This window comes from Callorhinus ursinus, unplaced genomic scaffold, assembly GCF_003265705.2.
Source record: "Callorhinus ursinus isolate GAN/ISIS: 27379988/994484 unplaced genomic scaffold, GSC_fseal_2.0 scaffold4, whole genome shotgun sequence".
In the NCBI taxonomy this organism is placed as follows: Eukaryota; Metazoa; Chordata; class Mammalia; order Carnivora; family Otariidae; genus Callorhinus; species Callorhinus ursinus.
Genome location: NW_027397066.1, coordinates 2,194,516 through 2,214,573, shown reverse-complemented (window position 1 = coordinate 2,214,573; position 20,058 = coordinate 2,194,516). Strand labels below are relative to the sequence as shown.

The window sequence follows — 20,058 nt, the reverse complement described above, 5'->3', positions numbered from 1 at the left end:
GTCCAGGCCTGATCTCGCCATAGCGCTCTCTGCTCTGAAGCCGGAGAGTCACAGGAGCGACTAGTTCAGTTCTACACTCCCACTCGGGCTGCCCGTCTGAAGATGAGAGCCACTCCGCTCCCCTCTGGCCTGACTGGTGAGGGACAGCACTCCAGTTCAGTTCCAGACTCGAGCTCCTCAAGACTGCTAAAATTGCCTGGTCCTGACTGAGATGGCTACTCGTGAATTAAGGGCCGTGCAGTGAGGACCACGGCCTCCAAAAAGATGTCTCCGGTCCTTCTGCCCAACCAGTGGTGTTAGTATCTTGGTCACATTCTTGTTCTGGCCCAGGTACACACAGCCCCTCTTCCCACAGGTACCTGTCGTAGCAGGAGACAGAGAAGGGACGGGGTCCCACGCCTGGTATAAGTGATGGGTGGCGATGTTCTCTCTCTTTGAAACCATTGCTTGGATTTCCTGCTCTACAATTCCTCGGATAATGCTCAGCTTCCTCCCAAACCTAAAATTCAGAACAAAGGTTAAAGAATATTTTGCTTCCTTCAAAATCTTAAAAGCAAAAAACCTCAGGGCTTCCTCCAGCTTTGCCTACAGGAAACAGAGGCACCTGTAATAAGGAATGACACTCCTTTGAGGGCACTCCTTGGCTAGTTCTTGATCTGCTAGAGTCTGCCCTAAACACTCAGCGGACCTCACTGCCACGGGTCACCAAACCCCTTCTGGATTTGCACCTTACAGTAAGGCTGCATGCACAGGTGTTTTGTCGTTCTGGCAACAAAGCAAAGGGCCCGGGGTGAAGGTGCTGGTCATTCTGGGCAGGGTGGACAGGCACTTCACTGTTCCTACCTGGTGTCGAGGGCTTTGAGGGGCTTGTTCCGGGGCTGCTGCTCCAAGCAGCTCACGGCTGGGTTGCCAGCCACAGGCACGGTCATTGCGCTCAGCACCAGTGAGGTGATGGCCTGCACGGCCAGGACATTGATCTGGGTCCTCTCCGTGTCTTCCTGGAAGGAGAGCCCACACTTTACCAAGTCACGAGTGAGGCCAGACACCCGAAAGCACTTCTGCCCCCACCTGCACACAGAACCCGAAGGCCGTGGTTCTCAGGCTGCATGGTCTTTGGGTGAGCCCCAAGTGCTACAGACGGACACGTCTTCCCAGCAAGGGTCCTGTCTTGTCTGCCTAAGTTCCCCACATCTGGGACCTGAAATAAATCTGATGGCCAATGTCCACCTTTCAAAGCAAGGTCTCCTATAGGCACAAATCTCCAAATACAAATTACTTTTTAAGATATTGCCCTTAAATTTCCTCACTCTTTTTAGGAACTCTGCATATGACAACCTGTTAGTTCTACACGTGAATTTAAAGTCACTGGTGATTTCGGACATGTGTGCTCTTTGAACTGACATTTCTACAAGTTTGTGCCATACCATCTACCGGAATTAAGGACTTCTAACCAATGGCTTTCAATATCTCAGGCTTTGCCTTATCAGAACATGGCTTTTACTAACATTACGTACCTTAATATTCTAAGAAGCCTGATAAACCTCTGCAAAGCAGTCAAATAAACACAGGTACATACACATCCATGGCCTTTATCACGTGCCTTTTCATTCTGATTCAACCTACACACTGTATGTGAATACTGATAAGCAGAACTCAGACATATTTTCAGGAAAGGGTGTAATCCTACTGACCCTTAACGTGATGCGCCATGGTAAAGTGTACTGTGGCCATTGGCAATCAAGGCCACTCAAACCTCGAGCGAATCTGCTCCTGCTCTGCAACATTAGTCCAGATATGACCTGGCTACCCTGGTGAACATAAGGGAAGACCAAAACAACGAGCCCGCTGCCCTTCTCTTGCCCCCCACGAGCAAGTCACCAACTGCCTCGACTGCCCGGGTGCCGGCCAGTGGATGCACGGGCCTGCACACAGCCTTACTTCCGGTGGGCTCTCCTCCTGCTCCATCACGAGGGGCTGAGTCACCAGGACGCCAAGGAGGGTGGCCCACGTTTCCTCAAACTGGGTACGGCTGGTCCACCCTAGGAAGCCAAATGTTACATGAGACAGGGTTGCCCGCTCCCCAGACTCCTTGATGTGACGTGGCAGCTGGGCCGCACAGCTGCAGCCAGAACGGGCCCCACCCCCGGGAGCCGCACAGCAGCCCCCTCGACCCCACGCCAGTTCTAAGATGCAGCCACACTGCCAGCTGCACTCCTGGGCAAGGACACGGAAGCATCCACGTCTGAGGCCACACGACAAGCAAGTGGCCCCCTCTCCACCCCTGCTGTGGGGTTGCAGTCAGGTGAAGGGACGTCTAAGCAGCAGGCCACACTTGAGCGGGTCCGCACTGCTCCTGCCCTGCTCACCAGAGGGCTCACAAGTCTTCCCCAAAGACAAACCGTGGCACTGAGCTGCGGGCTGCATGACTGTGTGCAGACCCCAGCCTGCTGGGTGGCACGCTCTGAGTGGGTGCCACGTGTGCTCTGTGAATTCTCAGTAAAGCTGTTCAACATAAAGAAGTTAAAGGAATGGTTTCTCTGACCCTGTCTAGAAAAACAGCAGATCAAAAAAGGACGTGACCTAGCTGGGGCACTAGCGTCTGGCAAAGGCGTGTCTAGCAGGTCACCCTCGAGCACCGTCACCACCAGCAGCGCTCGAGGTGAGGGATGAGTGCCATGCTTCCTGCTCCCACGCGTGACCTGGGAGGTGGACATGGCCATGCCACTTGCATTAGGGCTATAAGGAACAGGAAGGGGGTGTTGAGGGCAGGAAAACAGAGCATCTAACTTGAAGGTCTCCTTGGTAAACTGGATGCAGAGGGATTAGATGCAGACAGACAGACATAGTGAGGCGGGCAGACGTACAGACGATGTTCTCACAATTTATTTAAGGGAAAAGAAAAGAATGAACAAAGACAAAGGCAAGAGTAAAGCAACATCAGGAAGAGACTGTGGAGCTGTCAGGGTCCCTCCTGCAGGTCTGAGTGAGGATTCGAGCATGAAGCTGCCTGAGTAAGAGAGGAAGTCACAGCACGCAGGGGGCGGCCAGGAGACTGCCCAGGAACCACCTTCAAGGTTAGGAAAGAAACAAAGCTTCCCGAGGTAGCCAGTCTTGGGTCGCTGCTGAGACTGCACTTTGGACAGGGTAACCAACTGCCTGCTTCACTCAAGGGAAAAGGAGAGGCAAGACAGTATCGGTTGCCTGAAACTTCCGGGATCAAGATGAGCACAAACTCTGCAGAAGCCTGAGACGGCAGGGGTCACAGGGATGAAGGGCAGGCCCCACGGCAGGCGGGGTGCCCACGCCAGACTCAGGAGACCAATGTTCCGGGAAACACCACAGCTGGACACAGCCAACTACAACCCTCCCACCGGACCGGACCTCCAGCCATGAAATAGGGACAAAAAGGCAAGGCACACCGTGCCGTAGGAAGTGGAGAAGCAGCCTGATGGAAAACCACTAAAGCTGCCCTTTAGTGATGACTGCACCAGTCTTGTCTCGTTATGCGTAGCGTAACAGCGCTACGAATCCACGACACTGGGGGTCCTAGAGGCTAAGACGCCTGCCCCACCACCCAGGGGCCAGTGCCGTCTCACACAATGAAGCCTCCTTCCCCTGCTCGCTCTGCACCCAAGGAAACAAGAGCACGCTAAGCAGGGCTGCGTGTGATCTATCACCAGGGGCCTGTCCTGACTTCCAACAAGCCTGGTGTGTGAAGACTTGGGGTTAGGCTGCCCCCCATCTCTCTCACACATCCCCAAACACCACACCAACCCGGAGAGAATTTTTCACGGTGTATGCACACGTGATCATATCACACCCTATATCTCTTGGTGGAATGAACAAGAACTAGGCGCTTTGAGGACTAACAATTCTGGAAGAGAAACCCGGGCTACCTAGTGCATTGATGCGGTAGATGAACTCTTTAAAGACTTCCTTCTCCTGGAGGAACTCCACCGGGATCTCAGGGAAGGCTGTGCCAAAGTCACCTCCTGGCTTGGGCGACCATCCGAGCTTCCAAACCTGAGAAGATGAAAAAGAAACAGAGTGACCCCGGTCAAGACAGGACAGCCGCACTTCAAGGAAACCATGAAGCATCCTTTCTCTAAAACAGTCTCCCTCCAGAGGCCACATGCCTACCGATGGCTCACGCAGACATTCCCGAAAGCGAGTACACCATCCTTCCGGGAAAACATCTTCCATGCATCGCCCAAGGATCGCCTGTCCCATCGTGAGCCTCCCGGGTCTGCCCTGACCTCCCACTTCCCTGACTCGCCTGTTCCCAACCTGGCGCGCCCCTTTACCTGCCACCACCCCTCTGCACCCCCCAGCTGGCTGTTCTCAAGTCAGGTTCTTGAAGGTTCGTGTTGGTAGCCCCCAGCCGTCGAGGGCAGGCAGGAGCACCCTCGCCCACAAACAGCAGCTGGTGTGTTAGATGAAGGCAGGTATCGGATGAAGTTCAGCCGCACACGCACACAGAGTCACTGCTGAGCAGCCACAGAAAGCCGTGCTGTCCGCGCCGTAAACCCCGCCAAGGGCTGACCCGAGGCAGACCCGATGCTGTCCTGGCAGCAGGAGCAACCACCCTTCCAGCCAGCTGAGTGGACCCTTCAGCTCCCGATTCCCCAAGCCCACCGTGGGGGCCTCGGAGACACGGCCAGCCCACCTCCACGGCGCCGGCGCCTCTCAATCCGCTCAGGAAGACGCCGCGTCTCTCACCTTCATCAACACAGGTTGAGCTGCTTACCACACACTGGCAGGGCGCCCTCCTCTTGGGGCCCTGGCGCATGCTGCTCCACGCAGGTGACGACCCTGGCTCGAGGAGCGCCCCCTACAGCACGTGCCCTGTGCCAGCGCATCTGCTCCAGACACCGCAACCTCTAGGATGGGCCCTCCTGACCACGGCTCCCCACTCCCCTCCAGAGGAGCAGCTGTCTCCAGACCTACACTGACTCCCTGTGCATGGCCGCACCCCTCCCAGTGGCAACCCTGCTTCTCCAGCGGGCTCTTCCTGCTCTCTTCCCAGCGGGCACGGGGCTGCAGACGCACCACCCCAGCACACCAGGCTGCAGCCGCTGCTCAGCGTGAGCCCTCCGAGTGGGCACCCACTGCCCTGCACGCCAGTCTGAGGAGGACTGCTCCCGGGGGGCAGCCTGCCCAGCATCTCCCTCTCACACACGGGCACTGAAGCTGTGCCCACTGGCAGGCACAGGTCCTTTCTAGGCAAAAGCAAGGTCCTGGCTCACCTTGACCTCCGGCTGTGCTGTGTTCACCCCGTGCCCCTACTTTTTGTCTCGGCAGCTTCCCCAGGGAGGGGCCGTCTGGCCACTGTCGACCCTCAACCCACTCACACTAAGCCCTTCCTGTTACCTGAGACAAGCATCCTGACGAATGCTGACTTGAAATTGATTCCGAGGACAATCTGGAATCCGGAGTTTCAAAAGTGGTCATGCCCAGACAGCTGAGCAGTATCAGACGGTGCCTGATTTTTACATACCCCAGGGGCACAACTTCCAGTCTATCATTGAACAAAGGAGCTGACTTACTTTCTAACCACATCGAACATCGAGTACCGACTACTGGGAGACAAAATCTTACTTCTGGATGTAGTGCCTCACCCCGTGTGGGAAAACCCAGCGCTTCTACCAATGACTGCTGTCACGCCCGAGGAGACCAGAGAGGTGCCAGGACCACACACCACGCAAGGCTCTAGCCACCAAGGGGAGGCACCTGAGCAGTCAGCTCCCGCTCTCACCTTCAGGAGCCCCCAGCTAGGGGATGGCCTGCACATCTCATTTATTTTGGGTTTTCTACCAAGGAAATGACCAGACTTACCAGGGGGGGGACACGCGTGTAGCTGTTGACGAGGGGTAAGCGAGCCAGGCTGATGATGATGTTCCTGAGCACTGACGTGAGAAACGCTGGGGTGTTGCTATTCCTTTTATGCCCCAAGGCCAACACTGATGGCAAAGACTCCACCATTTCTGCCACCATCCCACAGGCTGCAGTGATATATGCCGGGTCTAAAAACAAACACCGGGGTTCAGAGGGCTGTTCTATCGAAACACATCGCAAACCCGCCACCTCTGCTCCTGAACTTCCCACCCCTGCCACGGCAGAAGGCACAAGCCTGCAACCAGTCGCTCAAGCCACAAACGCAGAGCCCCCTAGACACCCAGGCAGTACTGAGGGCCTGCAGATTTTATCTCCTTCCAACCTATCGAAATCGGCAATCCTCTCCATGCTGGCCAGGACTGTGGTCTTGAACCTGTCTCCCGCTCCCGGTCCCAGCCCTCCTGCCCACCCTGCACTATGTGGCCAGCACACACCGGTGAACATGTAGGAGCAGTCGCGCTCCAGCTTTCCCTGGTTCTCCCAGGACCCTGTGTTCTCTGTGCCGGCGTGCACAGAACCAGGTTGTCAATCTCTGGCTCACTGTTTCCCGAGATCAGGGGTTCTCCCGGGCTGCTGGTGGGATTCTGACGGGGTGCCAAGTCTCCCCTAGAACTCCTGAAGCAGAATGCTGAGGACAACCCCACACACAGCCTTAGGTAAGAGCCATAGCACGTCAAGGGAAGGGACCGCTTTGCATTCACGTTGAGTCTGCCACGCAGTATGTGCCAGAACATTATTTGTTGAGTTGACAAATGTTCTGGGTTGTGCATGAATATAACCCATGTTTCATGAGATTTGACAGGCTAAGCAACTTCCTCATATGGAGAGTGGATTCTTACTGGGCTTACGGAGTCAAGCGCCAAGCTGAGAGAAAGGAAGCTACCTTTAATAATACTGTCTTTTTAAGTAAACTCTGTGCCCAGGGCTCAAACTTCTGACCCCAAGACTTAAGAATCACATGCTGTACCGACTGAGCCAGCCAGGCGCCCCTAATGGGCAATCTTTAAGGGTTATCATCCTATCCAGGTGATAAAAAGAGCGATCTTCTTCCTCTGGCCAGGATGAAATTAACTGGCCTATACTGGGCCACGAGGAATAAGCACAATCAACATAAAGTACATACACTCCAGCCTGTGGGCCTGTCTGCTCTGACGCGACCCCTTGAAATGCCAGGATTATTTTCAGAGGAATGGAAATTCAAATTACGATTCCAACTACGGGAATGTTTACTGAGCACTTATAACAAGACTGGCACTTGCTCTGGGTGCTCTAATTTATGTAATCCTCATACCAACCCGAGGTCAACGCCATCCGTATCTCCACTGCAGAGGCACCGGATAGTAACTTGCCAAGGCCACTCGGCTAGAACATGGCCAAGCAGGGAGGTGAGTGTTTGCATAGCCCTCACATATCAATGAGAAGTCATGAAACCACAAACTCAGGGCTGACAGAACCAGGGAGCTTCAAGGTAAGCACCTGGAGAGGAGCCTGGCTGTGCCATACAATGCACTGTTCCTGGACAGGGTTACACCATTACAGAACCTTAAACAGGCGACTGGAAGAAAAATCACCATGCTGACTACGAATGACAGGAAAAGGCCATCCTCACCTGGCTGGCTGGTACACATGCTGGCAAAAGGACAGAGCATGTACGTGCTCGGAAAGAGGCACGTTTCCTAAGCCACCAGAGCACAGCTAAGACTCGGGATTCCGAGATAGAGTGTTCCATGAAAGAGGCAGCCAAGAACCGCCAGGGGCATGTACTTCCGCTCTCTGTGGACGGGCTGCAGGCGGGTACTCCAGCCGCACCCTCTGGGTGAAGACGCCTGGAGGCCCGCAGGGATAAGCAGTCACTCAGCCAAGAGCTTTATCCCCAACCTGCCTCTCCACACTGCCAGCAAAAGACCTGAATCAGGAGAGAACATGCACAGCCATGGTGCACGTCTTAAGTCTAAACGAGGCTTAAGTGGATGGGGTGTGGATGTTTTTTCTCCAGGAAGAGTAGTAACTTCCATTTAAAAATCCAACAAAACAGATGACTCAGGTTACCTAACACTCATGTGGGTATGTATGCTAACTTCAAGTCCCTCAGTATTTCCACGTAGTCGCTCATCACGGGATAAACGTTCGTCCACAAGCACTTACGACAGCAAGCACACAGAGTGGGAGCGCAGTCCTGCCCCGGGAGCTCAGGGAGCTGAGTCTAGGTGAGAGGCCTAGAGCAGGAAGCACTAGGGTGGAGGAGCAGCTGTGACAAGAGGGGCGTCGGGAGGGCTCCCCGGGAGTGTGACGCCCCAGCCGAGTTTGGTGGGCCAAAGAAAGCCAGATGAATAGAGCCAGCGTGCTCGCAGGGGAGACAGCACACGCGAGGTGACGTACTCAAATTGCTCTCAAATCTGGAGATAAGCAACAGAATGTAGCTAAATTAAGTAAGCTTTCAAGTGTCCACACTGACCCTTTTAAAAGTCTCTTTTATGAATGAATTTCAAGCCCTCAGAAAAACCGGGTAAGAAAGAACGGATCTTGGAGGATCTGCCTTCGGCTCAGGTCATGATCTCAGGTTTCTGGAATTGAGCCTCACAGCGGGCTCCCTGCTCAGCAGAGAGCCTGCTTCTCCCTCTCCCACTCCTCCTGCCCACTTATGTGCTCTCTCTCGCTCACTCTCTCTCAAATAAATAAATAAAATCTTAAAAAAAAAAAAAAAACGGATCTTGAGACTTACTTTGTGTGTTTGAATCTACTTCATCCTCTCTGGAAGCCTTTGGGGTGTTCATCCTTCTTTCTGGACTAAGAAGCTGATCCCCAGGCTGCACCACAACTAAAAATCAAAACAGAATAAACAATTTCCAAATACTTTTACTATTCCTTTTTATTCAAATTTTCACATTTATGCAAACATTTTAAGGTGAGAGACTAAGTCAAATAAGGTGTAGATTTCCCATAGTCAATTTTAGACAGTACCAGACTTAGGCATCAGTCTCTGGGCTAGTCTGAAATGCACGGGACTTGACTTCTTTGCTGATATTTCCACGTCTGTCCACTGCCTACTGTTTGCCATGTCTTGCCCTGAAGGTTTTTATCAGACGGCTCGTGATTCATTACTGCTAAAAGCATCACTGCAATCCCCAAGAAGTCTCGCTTTGAAAAATTACTCCCTAGATCTTCGTTTTCAAGCTGACTACAAATGCACAGATGAAAACAATTTAAACAATCAAACTTCAAAACACCCTCTAACATGTAAACTATAATGTCCAATTTTTGAGAAATTTTGGCTAATGACCCTTGTTAAGGACACTGTCCCTTGAAAAGAATAAGTCACTTTTATTTTATAATATATTAATATTATAATGCATTATAGAAACAAGCATTTCGACTATAACAGAAAACAATCTTTTTAATGTAATCTTATTAAATCTTATGGTCATTTGGGACTAAAAGCATGAGACAGTCAAGTAGGACCAGAGATCAAAGGAACATAAAATTAGGAGTATTTTTTATGAAAGCTGGAACTCCAAAATCTAAACAAAATGACTACAAAAGCAAATTCAAATCCAATTCTAGTGCCGAATCCAAGGCACTGGAGATGAACACAAGGCCCATATTTTATCCACCGAGTCACCCCCGGTTCCTCGCTCAGCACCTGGTAAACAGAGTTGACTGCCGGTCCCAGTGATAAAGGACAGAAATGTGTCGTGGTCATGGACTCACCGGCTTCCAGGACGAAGCGGACACAGTGAATGAGAGAGCAGGCATGGGTCACCATCTCTGGGGAGGACAGCACACTCCAGAGGCTGGGCAGCTGCAGGGCCAGGCAACAGCAGTCCAGGCCGGCCTGCAGGTCCAGACTCAGCGGGATCTGCTCATGGATCAAATGCCACGCCAGGGCCTAGAGGGGAGGGTCGGCGTGACAGGAGGCTCAGGCCTGCTTCCTTCCTGTCTCCGAGCTGCCGGGGAAGCAAACCACCTCCAGCTCTCCGGGAATTGTCCCAAGAGTGAGAAGCCGGCAGGTCCTGACTATGATTCGAGGGATGGGACCCCGTCGCCCACTCCCTTACATTCAAGCCTGACCACCCACTCCCAAGAGTGCCTGGGCTTGCTTCTCTGCCAGAACGGCCACCCTGATCTCACTGCTTCTCCTTTCTGCAGCACCGTGGGCTCCTCTAGAAATCTTTCCCTGGCCACACGGCCTCCAGGTCAGGCTCCTCCTTGGGCCTCCCAGGGTGCACGCAGAACCTGCCTCGGTCATAGTCAAAGGCTGAATCTGAGAGCATGGGGCCTGGAGACGGCCAGGCTTGGGTTCAGATGCCAGTGGGCTACTTCGTAGTGGGTGAAACCCGGACAAGCCAGACAAACATCTCCAAGCCCTGCCTTCCTCGTCTGTGAAATGAGAATAACAGAACCCATCCCGCCCCGCAAACAGCAGGCAAGGGACTCCGCACGGGAACCATCCGTGAGCCTGCCAGCCTGCACACTGCACGGAGACCTGCAGGACAGGTGCGAGCAGCCATCTGACTTGGCCCGGCTCCAGCAGGTACCTGTTCGTCCCGTGCCCTCCTGACACCTACCTCTCTCCCTGCTGGTAGGTTGGAGCTGATGCTGAGTCAGCCGTGTCCTGCTCAGGCTGACAAAAACAGCTCAGGCTCTGGCTGCAAGGATGTAGGCTAGACTATTTGCCAAAAGTTGTATGGAAAGCCCATGCACCCACAATGTGTACACATGTTGGGGGTGATTATAAGTGTTAACACAGAGTGTTTAATTTCCCATGGCTGAAACATCCAGGTTTTTACTCTATTTAAAGCATAATAATTTTCCCAGACTATTTTCTTTATCTAAAATTAGGATATACTCTACATTTGCAGTGCTTCCTTTTCCTTAGAGAAAACATACTTAATGGATGTCTGTCCTGAAATCAAAGGCATCTTAGATTCAAGGAAAGAGATCCACACATAAGCACAGGACTCCCTCCCCTGTTTGAGAGATCCCTCAAAGGTTTCTGCTCATCTCTCCAGTCATCCCTGCTTCTCCCCTGCCCCACCTCCTCCCTGCCAGACGCTCCTCTAAGACCCATGCCCTCGCCCCAGACACATGCGGGGGAGACGCCATGGTGGGAGCCCAGGTCCTAGGCCAGCTGGGAAGCAGGGACAGGAAGTGCTATGTGGCCAATGTCACAAGGCACCTGTGAGGAACCCGTGCGGTCAGGGGTGTGAATGTGCTCAGCAGAGTAGGGGATGGATGTGGTGCTTGACCACCCATCGTTACTGTCCTGGTGAGGAGAGGAGGAAGCCCAACTGCACAACCCCTGGGTTTCCTATTTCTCCAGTGACAGTCCCTCGGCACAGAAACACTGGCTTCCCGAGCTGCCTCTTACCTCGAGGGTCATGACCACAAATTTCACAGTGTCCCTCTCCTTCTCAGGAGGGAGGTGCAAATGGCTGGGCAGTTTGGAGAACAGCAGCAGGTACTGGGCCAGGGCCCGGGCCAGAGTGGTCAAGGACCGGTACAACACAGCATCCCCTGAAACACAAGACTACGGGTGAATGCAACTCTAGCAGGGCTTCGTGGCCTCTGAAAGGCAGCGAGCCCATTCTCTGAGAATCTAAAGGCACCTTCAGCTCAGAAGCACATTTGCACACACACCTAACTGTGCGCGTGACTCAGGACACGACTCCCTCTGAGGTCTACCCTAGTGTTCCTCCAGGGCGAGGCCGAGGAACGGCAAAGGGGCAAATATGCCAAAAGACATCCAGAGCTAGGGTCCCTGGCACCGTCTCTCGGTCATCTCTGCACATGCTTTCGGTTTATTAGGTCAACAGCATTTATTGTATCTTTACTCAGTGCAAAGCACGATATTGGCTCTGCAGCATTTTTAAAAAATAAAAGTTTTAATTTTAACTACCAAATAGATCATTCAACTTGTTCCAGTAGGCGGTGGGCTCCACAGGCAGGAACGGCTGGAGAACGCGGTGGGTGGCAGGGAGCTGCCGGACCAGGCCGCTCACGCGGTCCAGAGTGGCCAGGCGGGCTGCCTCAAAAAGGGGGCTCCTCTGGCCTCCAGAGATTTCGCGCACGCCCAGGCCCAGGCATGGGGCCAGCAGGCTTAAGTTGAATTCCTGAATCAGGACGTTAAAGGTTGGACAACAATTACACACTTTTCAACCAGGCAAGAGAAACACAACGGAAAAAAGGATAATGCAAACGTTTCTGAGAAAGCACAGATGAGTAAACTATTAACAATATATTTTAAAGAATATTCTACTTTCCAAAATAAATACCATATGCTCCATGAAGTGTATTTCTGGTCTCTTTGGGGTACTTTAGTATTAAAGATTTTAAATTTTTTATGCATTCAGATTTGTTTGAAATAAAAAATTGAACATACGTAATTTTTAACTGATAAAAATATACGGCACCCAAGAAATCTGGTGAAACACCAAAATTCACGAACTTTGAGAAAGTTATGTTCAAAGGCAGCTGAATTAAATCAAAGTGGCCACAGCTGTGGGTGAAAAGCAGCATTCCTGTGACAGTGTATCAATATGTACTGGGTTTTACCAACTTTTAAAAAACCACTGAAGGATTTTTTGGGGCCAATTTTCAGGTAGAATATTTATCTGAATTCAGGTAACATTCAGAAAAGCATATGTCATCATCAGTAACCAAAACTGAACCTTTCTGCTACAGCCAGAACCTTTAAAGCTATTAAAAGTCCAACTACTGAATTTGGAAAATTTGATAAATAGATCATTAAGCAAATTTATCTTTCAGCAAATTAGCTTTCACTGAATGGAGCTTAAAATGATTTCAGCAAGCTGATTTTGAGCCAATTCTGTTTTTTCAATGTAGCTCCCACTGTCAAACTGATGAAGAATCAGTACTTGGGAGCATACTGCTGTGTGGCCTAGGCCCCGAGTCCCTTCATCCACGCCTGGCCCATCCTTTTCTGCCCCCACCCCCCACCAAGGCCCCTGCTGCTCCTCATTCCCATGTGGTACGTATCGAGGCAGCATTAAAACACCTGGAGGTTTAGTCAGCTGATGGTCCCAGGATGTCTGAGAAGGAACCTGATAAGGCTGTGGCTGGTACGACCAGAGGGTCCAGTCCCCACAGGACCTGCCCAGGAGCCTCCCAGCATGCATGCCTGCACAACATCAAGGGTGGGGACTGGGACCTCATGACATCTAGTAGGGGCAGGGGTAGGAGAACGCCTAACTACACAGCATGGACTATTACATACAACACATGTAACAGGGAGCAGACCTCACTCTATGAAGCAGGGGTATGGGGACCTCACTATAAGTAGTGGGGGCAGGAGGACCTCACCACATAAAACAAGGGGAGGGGTCTTATTAAAGATCAATTTCCAGAATACCATTTGGGTCCATTAAACCATCTGCCATGACACCATTTTTTTTTTTTAATACTTTTCCTCATGGCCATGAGGACACGCAGTGAGAACAGACTGCAATCTAAGAGAACCTCTTTTCTTCAAATGCATGGAAAGTTGAATTAGACACAATTTACCTCCTTTCGGATTCTAATGTAGCTGAAATAACACCCTGTCCCATCTGGATTACAGTTTTCCCACGTCCTGCCCCATCTAGACTACAGTCTCCCATGCTCCATCCTGTCTGGATTATAGGTTCTACCATTAAGGCAGAAAAGTGAGTGGCCCATGTCCTAAGTCGGTCACATGATGATAAAACAAGTCACGCATCCTGCTAGCACCCCTCTGCTCTCCGCCGTACCGAGTTCATCATGAATGCACTCATGTCACTGGGAGGAATCCGATTCACCAGTTCTGCCCCTTCCAGCAGCGCAGAATCCGACCTAGTCCAGCACTGGGATTTGACTAGACGTAGGTACCAGTCCTGGGAAGAAGAAAAAGGTAGAGAACCCAATGAAATTGGGCATGGCTTTTAAGGGGCTTCAACTCTACTAAACGTGTGTTGTTTCTTTGCCCACTGCCCCTCACATCCCGTGGCCCCAGATTAACGGACAAGTGGCCTCCTGGGGCTTATGAATGCAGCTTCCGTGACACTGGATCTAGCTGGGTTCTAGCTGCCCATGTGGCTGCTCACCAAACCACAGGCCTTTTCCGTAGGAACTGCTTCAAAGGCTGTGTCTTTGACTTGCTGTTCCCACTGGGACAGGCTCTGCTTCTCCCCTCCCCTGGTGAGGGGAGAAGTGTCCTAATTCAGCTCTCTGGCCCTCTGCTCTGTGCCCTTGCCCTCTGTCCGCCCCTCGCCTGGCACTGCTCCCAACATCTTCCATTGCGGTGTCTGCAGCGCTCCTCCCTCTCCAAGGCCGGGGCAGCAGAGGGCTGAGCTCTGCCATTCTGTGCCCCGGTGATGGGTTTTCAAAATCCAAGCAGCTCATGTCTACACTGACCTCCCTCCAGGAGAGCAGAGTACCAAGGATCTGCGATCTGCCAAGGCCCCAACGGTCCCTAGCTCTGAGGTGTGAGTAGCAAGGGTCGTGACCGTGTACCAGGGTCCTTGGGATGGTGCAATCAACACAGGAGGTCAGCGGGTTTAAAGAGAGGCAGACAGGCCAAGCAGGCGAGCACGACCGCCTATGCAGGCTACGGTCACTGCTCCCTTTACTTTCCCCTCTCCCGATGCCAAGTCAGCATTTCCTTTCCCACCCCACACTTCCTGCTCATGACCTGGACTGGGCCTCAGGCGTCCTGTCAGTGATGGAACCCTGCCCATTGCTGGTGAGGAACGGCAGGCTGGGAGCCCCTGGGCCACGCCAGGTGCCAGGACATCCTGTTGCCTGAGCTGCCCCACCGCACGCTCCAGATTTGCCGAAGATGTAAAAGAGTGGGCCCCACGTGCCACAGGCATACGTGCTGGACACGTACTTTGTCTGGAATCACGGTCTCCAGTGCGAGGGGCCCATCCCCGTCCAGCGGGTGGGACGTGACTGGAGGAGAAGGGCCACGTGAGCCGGGTGCGGTGGCGAGACGAAGCCTGTCCAGCAGGGAGTAGAGCCTCTGGTGTCTGGAATCCGACCACACGTGGGGTTAGAGCAGTCTCCCAGGTTAGGAAGTGACAGTGGCCTCTTAAAGCGATATGCAACGTGCTTGACACTTTCTCTTCAGAGCTGCCTCAACAACACTCAGAGAAGGCATGATGCAAATTCAGGCTCTAGCTCATTTTTAATAACCACAGTTCACGCCCCACAAATGTTTTGCAGACATTTCATTTATACTCAAACATTATAACAGGCAATACATGGTTTAACAGCTAATAAAAGCATTCTTTACAAATGCAAAATAGATCTATTCTAAGTGCACAAAATCTCCCATTGATTCTCCTAACACGATACAATTTATACCAATTTATGTTCACTTCATAGAGGAAGCACCTCATCTGGCACAAGATATTTATAATCTTCTTCATCTGTTCTGAATACTAAGTCTAGAGTCAAAAAAAAAAATAGTTTGACCTTCTACCATCTGCTATGAGAGCAACAACTTCATAATGCAAATCACAACATAACTGGGCCCAGCAAACTGAAAAATCATGCAAACCACGTGCTGCCTACTGGGTTAGGCGCCTACCCAAATAAGGACACCAGCAACAAGCTACAGTGCGATGATTCTACTCTGTTCTCTCTCTCTCTCTCTCACATGCGCGCACGCACACACACATCTTCCCCCATGTGGAGGGAAAAAGGTGAAATTTAATGGTAAAATGTATTTTATTTACTTGTGGAAACAGATAATAGACGTCATAATTTCTGATAAAGGCTTCTAAAAGATTATGCAGCAGAATGAGGTGACAAATACTAGAAAGAAATCACATTTTAACAAGAAGCAGATATAATTTTTGCACGCCCAGAACTAGGTAACGTCTTTCAGATTTGCCCAGTCTTACGCAGCAGCTAGGCTACATGCTTTGGTTTGGCTAAGATCAAGCTGATAACTCGCATTCTCCTGTGTCACAGGTGGGTGGACAGGGGCAATCTGGACACGTACGGGCCTCAACCAGCCAACAGGATGCAGGCATGTCCCTATTACTACAGTACAGGTGGTGCTGTCACTTCATCTCACTTTTTATAAAGTGAGAGCACATTTTGTTTACTTTAGGAAGGCTTTCTATTAGGGCTTTTCCGCAGTGAGCTCATCTACAAAGCACATCAATCTCTCATCCCGAGCTCGTTCCCGTACAAATCTAAGTCTTTCTATCCAAAGCAAGGAACGCCTGGTCGTAGCATTACCTGTGAGCCAGGCCGCTGCTCTGAAGGTATTCCTGGATCCTGCTGAGCTCCTCCACTGGCAGCTGGGCCGTGCTGCTCTGAAGTAGACAACAGCATATCAGCAAGTGTGTAACATGGAATGAATCAAAACCACCTTGCACTCGTTTAGGAGGGAAAGAGTGACATGTACACTTTATTGTAGCATAGGCAGAGAAGAACGTACAGGAAGCGCTCATATCAGGCACACAAGGAATGACCAACTCATACATCTTATATATGTTTCTCGCAGTGGCATGTGAAGAATATGCCTGTGGAAGAAAAAACCAGGCAACTGTTTTGCCTGCCCTGCTAAGTTCTCAGTAAAAATTAGCATCAGTGTTTTTCTAGTACCTGTAAATTTGCAGCCAGAAGCATTTCCACCCGGCGACAGGCTAGAGTGTCAACCATGCGAGCCAGCACACGGAACGGAGTGCACAAAAGCTTGTCCACATACAGTGTTAACACGGCGCCCGACTGGCTGAGGTGGATCCCTTCTAAGCACTGAAGCGTCTTCTTCAGGGTGGTAGGCTGGCGACAGGCAGAAGGAAAGCAATGAGAGTACAGGTTTGGCCAACTGGAAGTCAGCAGTTTCCCAATTCCAATAGTACATTTTTAAGGTGGAAAAAAACCCCTGACTGGCCACAGGTGGCACCAGGGAGACTTACGGTTGAAAGGTTTTCACAACGAGACTGAATCGCCTGGATGAAGAGGCCACTGGCAGCGGAGTTCCGATGAACAGCACTGATAAAATCCTGCACGGGGGGCTCGTGGGACAGATTGATCAGGTCCTGGATGTGATTCACAATGAGCCACGTTAGGTGCTCTGAATCGTGTAGGTTCTGACACTGAGGAGAAAGAGTGACAGACTCATTCGCAAGTCGACAAGGACAGAACAGACGTGGATGCCATAGAAAAGGTCAGAAGTAGGAAGGGGAAGACAAATTCCAAATTATAATCCTAACTATCTAGTGTTTGACCACCAATAATCATCAGGGTCGGAACTCACTTCACAGGATCCCTCACCTTCAACCCTACACTGTAGCCAAAGCTGCTAGAGAACAGACCCCGCCTGTCAGGAAAATGTGATGCTCCAGCACAGCTCCCAGGGACACTGGCCAACGGCCAGAGGAGGAGCAGAGCAAGGCCCAGGGTGCCTGCCAAGGACCAGTGACCCCCGGGCAGCGAAATGGCAGGGGCAGCATTGCCCTGCCCTCAGGTGACAGGACCCCCCCTGTGAAGCGAGAGCAGATGACACACAGCAGACCCTGCTCTGTCCAGGCTTTGGTCTGGCCTACCAAGAGTGCTCCCCAATTCTCCTTCACCAGTCCTGTGACAGGTCAATGGAGAAAATGGGTTCCCTGTAACTGCCACAGTTTTGACAGAATTCCTGAATCCAAAATATGAATAGATTCCACTAATCAAATGGATATTAAAGAGGGAAATTTAAGATTTATAAGGAAATAGATATCCATCTTTGAATATGTGTGTTGCCTTTTCATCTAACTCATAATCCTTCTAGGCAGAAATTGTAAAATGAAATCAATTCTTTGACATCTGGTTAATGATTAATATTTTCCATGTGGAATAATTTGATAGTACTAACTTATAAAATATTTTTCTTAATTTCCGTGAAAGACAGCATTATACAATTATACTAAATCATTTCTCAGAAGTAGAACAAGATAGAAAAACTATTTCAACATAAAGCATGTAAATCAAAAAATGAGTATCAATAAAAAACAGCAACATAAAATCTGTATGATAACAACCAGTTGCTTGAAGGACTGCCCTTCCTTTCCCAACTGAGAACATCACACACTTTGCTGTGTGAAAATAGTATGAATATGGTGCCATGTTTGTGCCAAAGAAACACACGTGCTGTTATCAGTAGAGAAAAAGCACCAAATCCCAGCCAAAACGCCGCAACAGGTTTTCTGAGTAATGCAATTACAAGGAGACTGTATTTTCTTCTCTTTATTGGTTTTTGTCAATTTTCTATGTTAAACATGGGATGCTAGTTTTATGGTCAAAAACTCTACAAAAGTTATTTTTTTAAATGGATGACATTCCAACAAGAAGTCATTTAAAATGCAACAGTGGACACCAACGCCCTCTGCACAGATGGTAAACAGCATTTAAATCAGATCTCCACTCCAAGTCACGCTCACCCAGGAGGCGACAGCTGAGTGAAACCTTCTGCAGACAGCCCTCCACGTCCGTGAGCGGCCGGAGCAGGATGGAACGCTCACTACAGCCCTGTGCCAATGGCGGCAGGAGGTCGGTCTGCAGAGCATCACGCACACCGGTGCCCTCCGGCCCCCCTGCCCCGCCAGGACTTACGACATAATCGCAGAAGAGAATGAGCGCTCCCCTTCGCACTATTTCTCTGTTGCACACCCCAAGCCTGCAGGCTGCATCAGGGTCCTCCTCTCCAGGCACCTGGGGGCTGAGTGACTTCGTACTGGACAGACTGCGTCTCCTGGAGGGAGCAAGAGATGCACTGACAACATTCCCAGGCCAAGAGCGAGCTTATCTCCAAAGCTGAAGACAACTAGAAGCTCAGTTCCTGGGCTAGAGCAGACGGACTGCACTGCAGCAACAGGTATGTGACTCACACTCTCAGCGACCTACCTCTGAGCTGGGGCAAAGCAAGTATGGGCATCAGAAGAACACAGAGATCTCACCGGCAAACAGTCAAATGCTCGACTTAAGGCAGAATCTGCCATGAAGCCGCACCTTTGATCGGCACTCAGGCACCGGGCTCTCACCGACTGCGCCAGAAAACACAGCAACTGCATTCAGGATTCCCAGTGTGGGTTTGCAGAACACTGCCCACTGCCGGGGGAAAGCCTGTATGCAGTCAGATTTCACTGCACCATTGCTGGAGAAATGTTGCCACCCTCACCTGCCCCCTAGTATGTGCTGCCACGAAAGCCCTGTCTGAAAGTATGGCTGCAAAACTCATTCCCGGCTCGTGAAGGTTCCTTCACTTCTCAGTCGACGGGTTACACCCTCGGGGACCCTTGAAGCGGTCACAAGTCCTCCGACAGGTGTCGCCACACCTGTGAACGGCCCCTGACAGAAGAGTCTGAGGACAATACCCGTCCCTCGGCAACAAAGAGCCTGTGCGTCTCTGCTAAGGCTTACTAGGGACAGAGGTCACAAGGGGGCAAGAATATTCTGAAATGTCTCAACTTTTCCTACAACACCTCGGGATTTACAAGAGAATTGGTATAAAATAGTCTACAGATTAAAAAAAAATGTTCCAACTGCAATGTCCCTTTTCTCACCTGGTGAATGGACGCACCCGCATTGTTATCCATATGACAGAATACGACTCGCCAGTCCAAAGAACAAACCACTGATCTGTGCAGGGCCATAAATGAGGTTTAAATATCCTGCGCTGACGAAGCCAGACTCAAAAGGCTACAGACCCGTATGACTCATCCATAGGGCGTACTGTGCAACAGGCTGAACACAGGGACGGCGCGTGGACCAGTGGCTGGGGAAGGGGGTGGCCACAGAGGACACAGGAGACCTTCTGAAGTCATGGAACCGTCCTGTATTGTAACTGTGGCAGTGTTCACCTGACAATACTTGGTACAAAAGAGTACGTTTCCCTGTGGTGTAAGTCCTAGGTCAATGAAAAACCAACCAACAGAAACACCTCCTCTCCTCAGCCTTCCTGCCAGCCCCGCATTTCACGATGGTACAGCTACAGGGGAGCCTCTGCAGGAGAGGGGGCAGAACTTGCAATTCAAATCTAGCGGCAGGATTTGAATGTCAACCCATGTCAATCCAAACTGAGCCCCAGCGTGTAGCGGGCAAAGAGACCTCAGGACAGATGCAGCTAGATACTGATGGTGAACGAACGCCCCGAATCCAGGCCTCAGAACTGACGCGTGGCCACACCACAGCCCC

General features: G+C 51.1%; 1 protein-coding gene across 4 annotated transcripts in view; it reads right to left on the bottom strand.

Moving 5' to 3' along the window:
• HTT (huntingtin) overlaps positions 1-20,058 on the bottom strand; it is a 133,570-nt gene that overhangs the window by 12,319 nt on the left and 101,193 nt on the right. For all 4 annotated transcript variants that reach the window (XR_012377823.1, XM_025887106.2, XM_073891348.1 and 1 more), the window contains 15 exons: positions 18,478-18,616; positions 16,803-16,982; positions 16,489-16,665; positions 16,120-16,196; positions 14,759-14,897; positions 13,641-13,763; positions 11,792-12,005; positions 11,264-11,409; positions 9,604-9,781; positions 8,618-8,713; positions 5,836-6,023; positions 3,897-4,023; positions 1,939-2,039; positions 844-998; positions 360-499 (listed from right to left, as the gene is read on the bottom strand). Coding sequence is in view for 3 of the 4 variants with exons in the window: in XM_025887106.2 (XP_025742891.1) it covers positions 360-499; positions 844-998; positions 1,939-2,039; positions 3,897-4,023; positions 5,836-6,023; positions 8,618-8,713; positions 9,604-9,781; positions 11,264-11,409; positions 11,792-12,005; positions 13,641-13,763; positions 14,759-14,897; positions 16,120-16,196; positions 16,489-16,665; positions 16,803-16,982; positions 18,478-18,616 (2,180 nt within the window). In the remaining variant the exon portion in view is untranslated. The remainder of the gene's footprint in view (positions 1-359; positions 500-843; positions 999-1,938; positions 2,040-3,896; positions 4,024-5,835; positions 6,024-8,617; positions 8,714-9,603; positions 9,782-11,263; positions 11,410-11,791; positions 12,006-13,640; positions 13,764-14,758; positions 14,898-16,119; positions 16,197-16,488; positions 16,666-16,802; positions 16,983-18,477; positions 18,617-20,058) is intronic.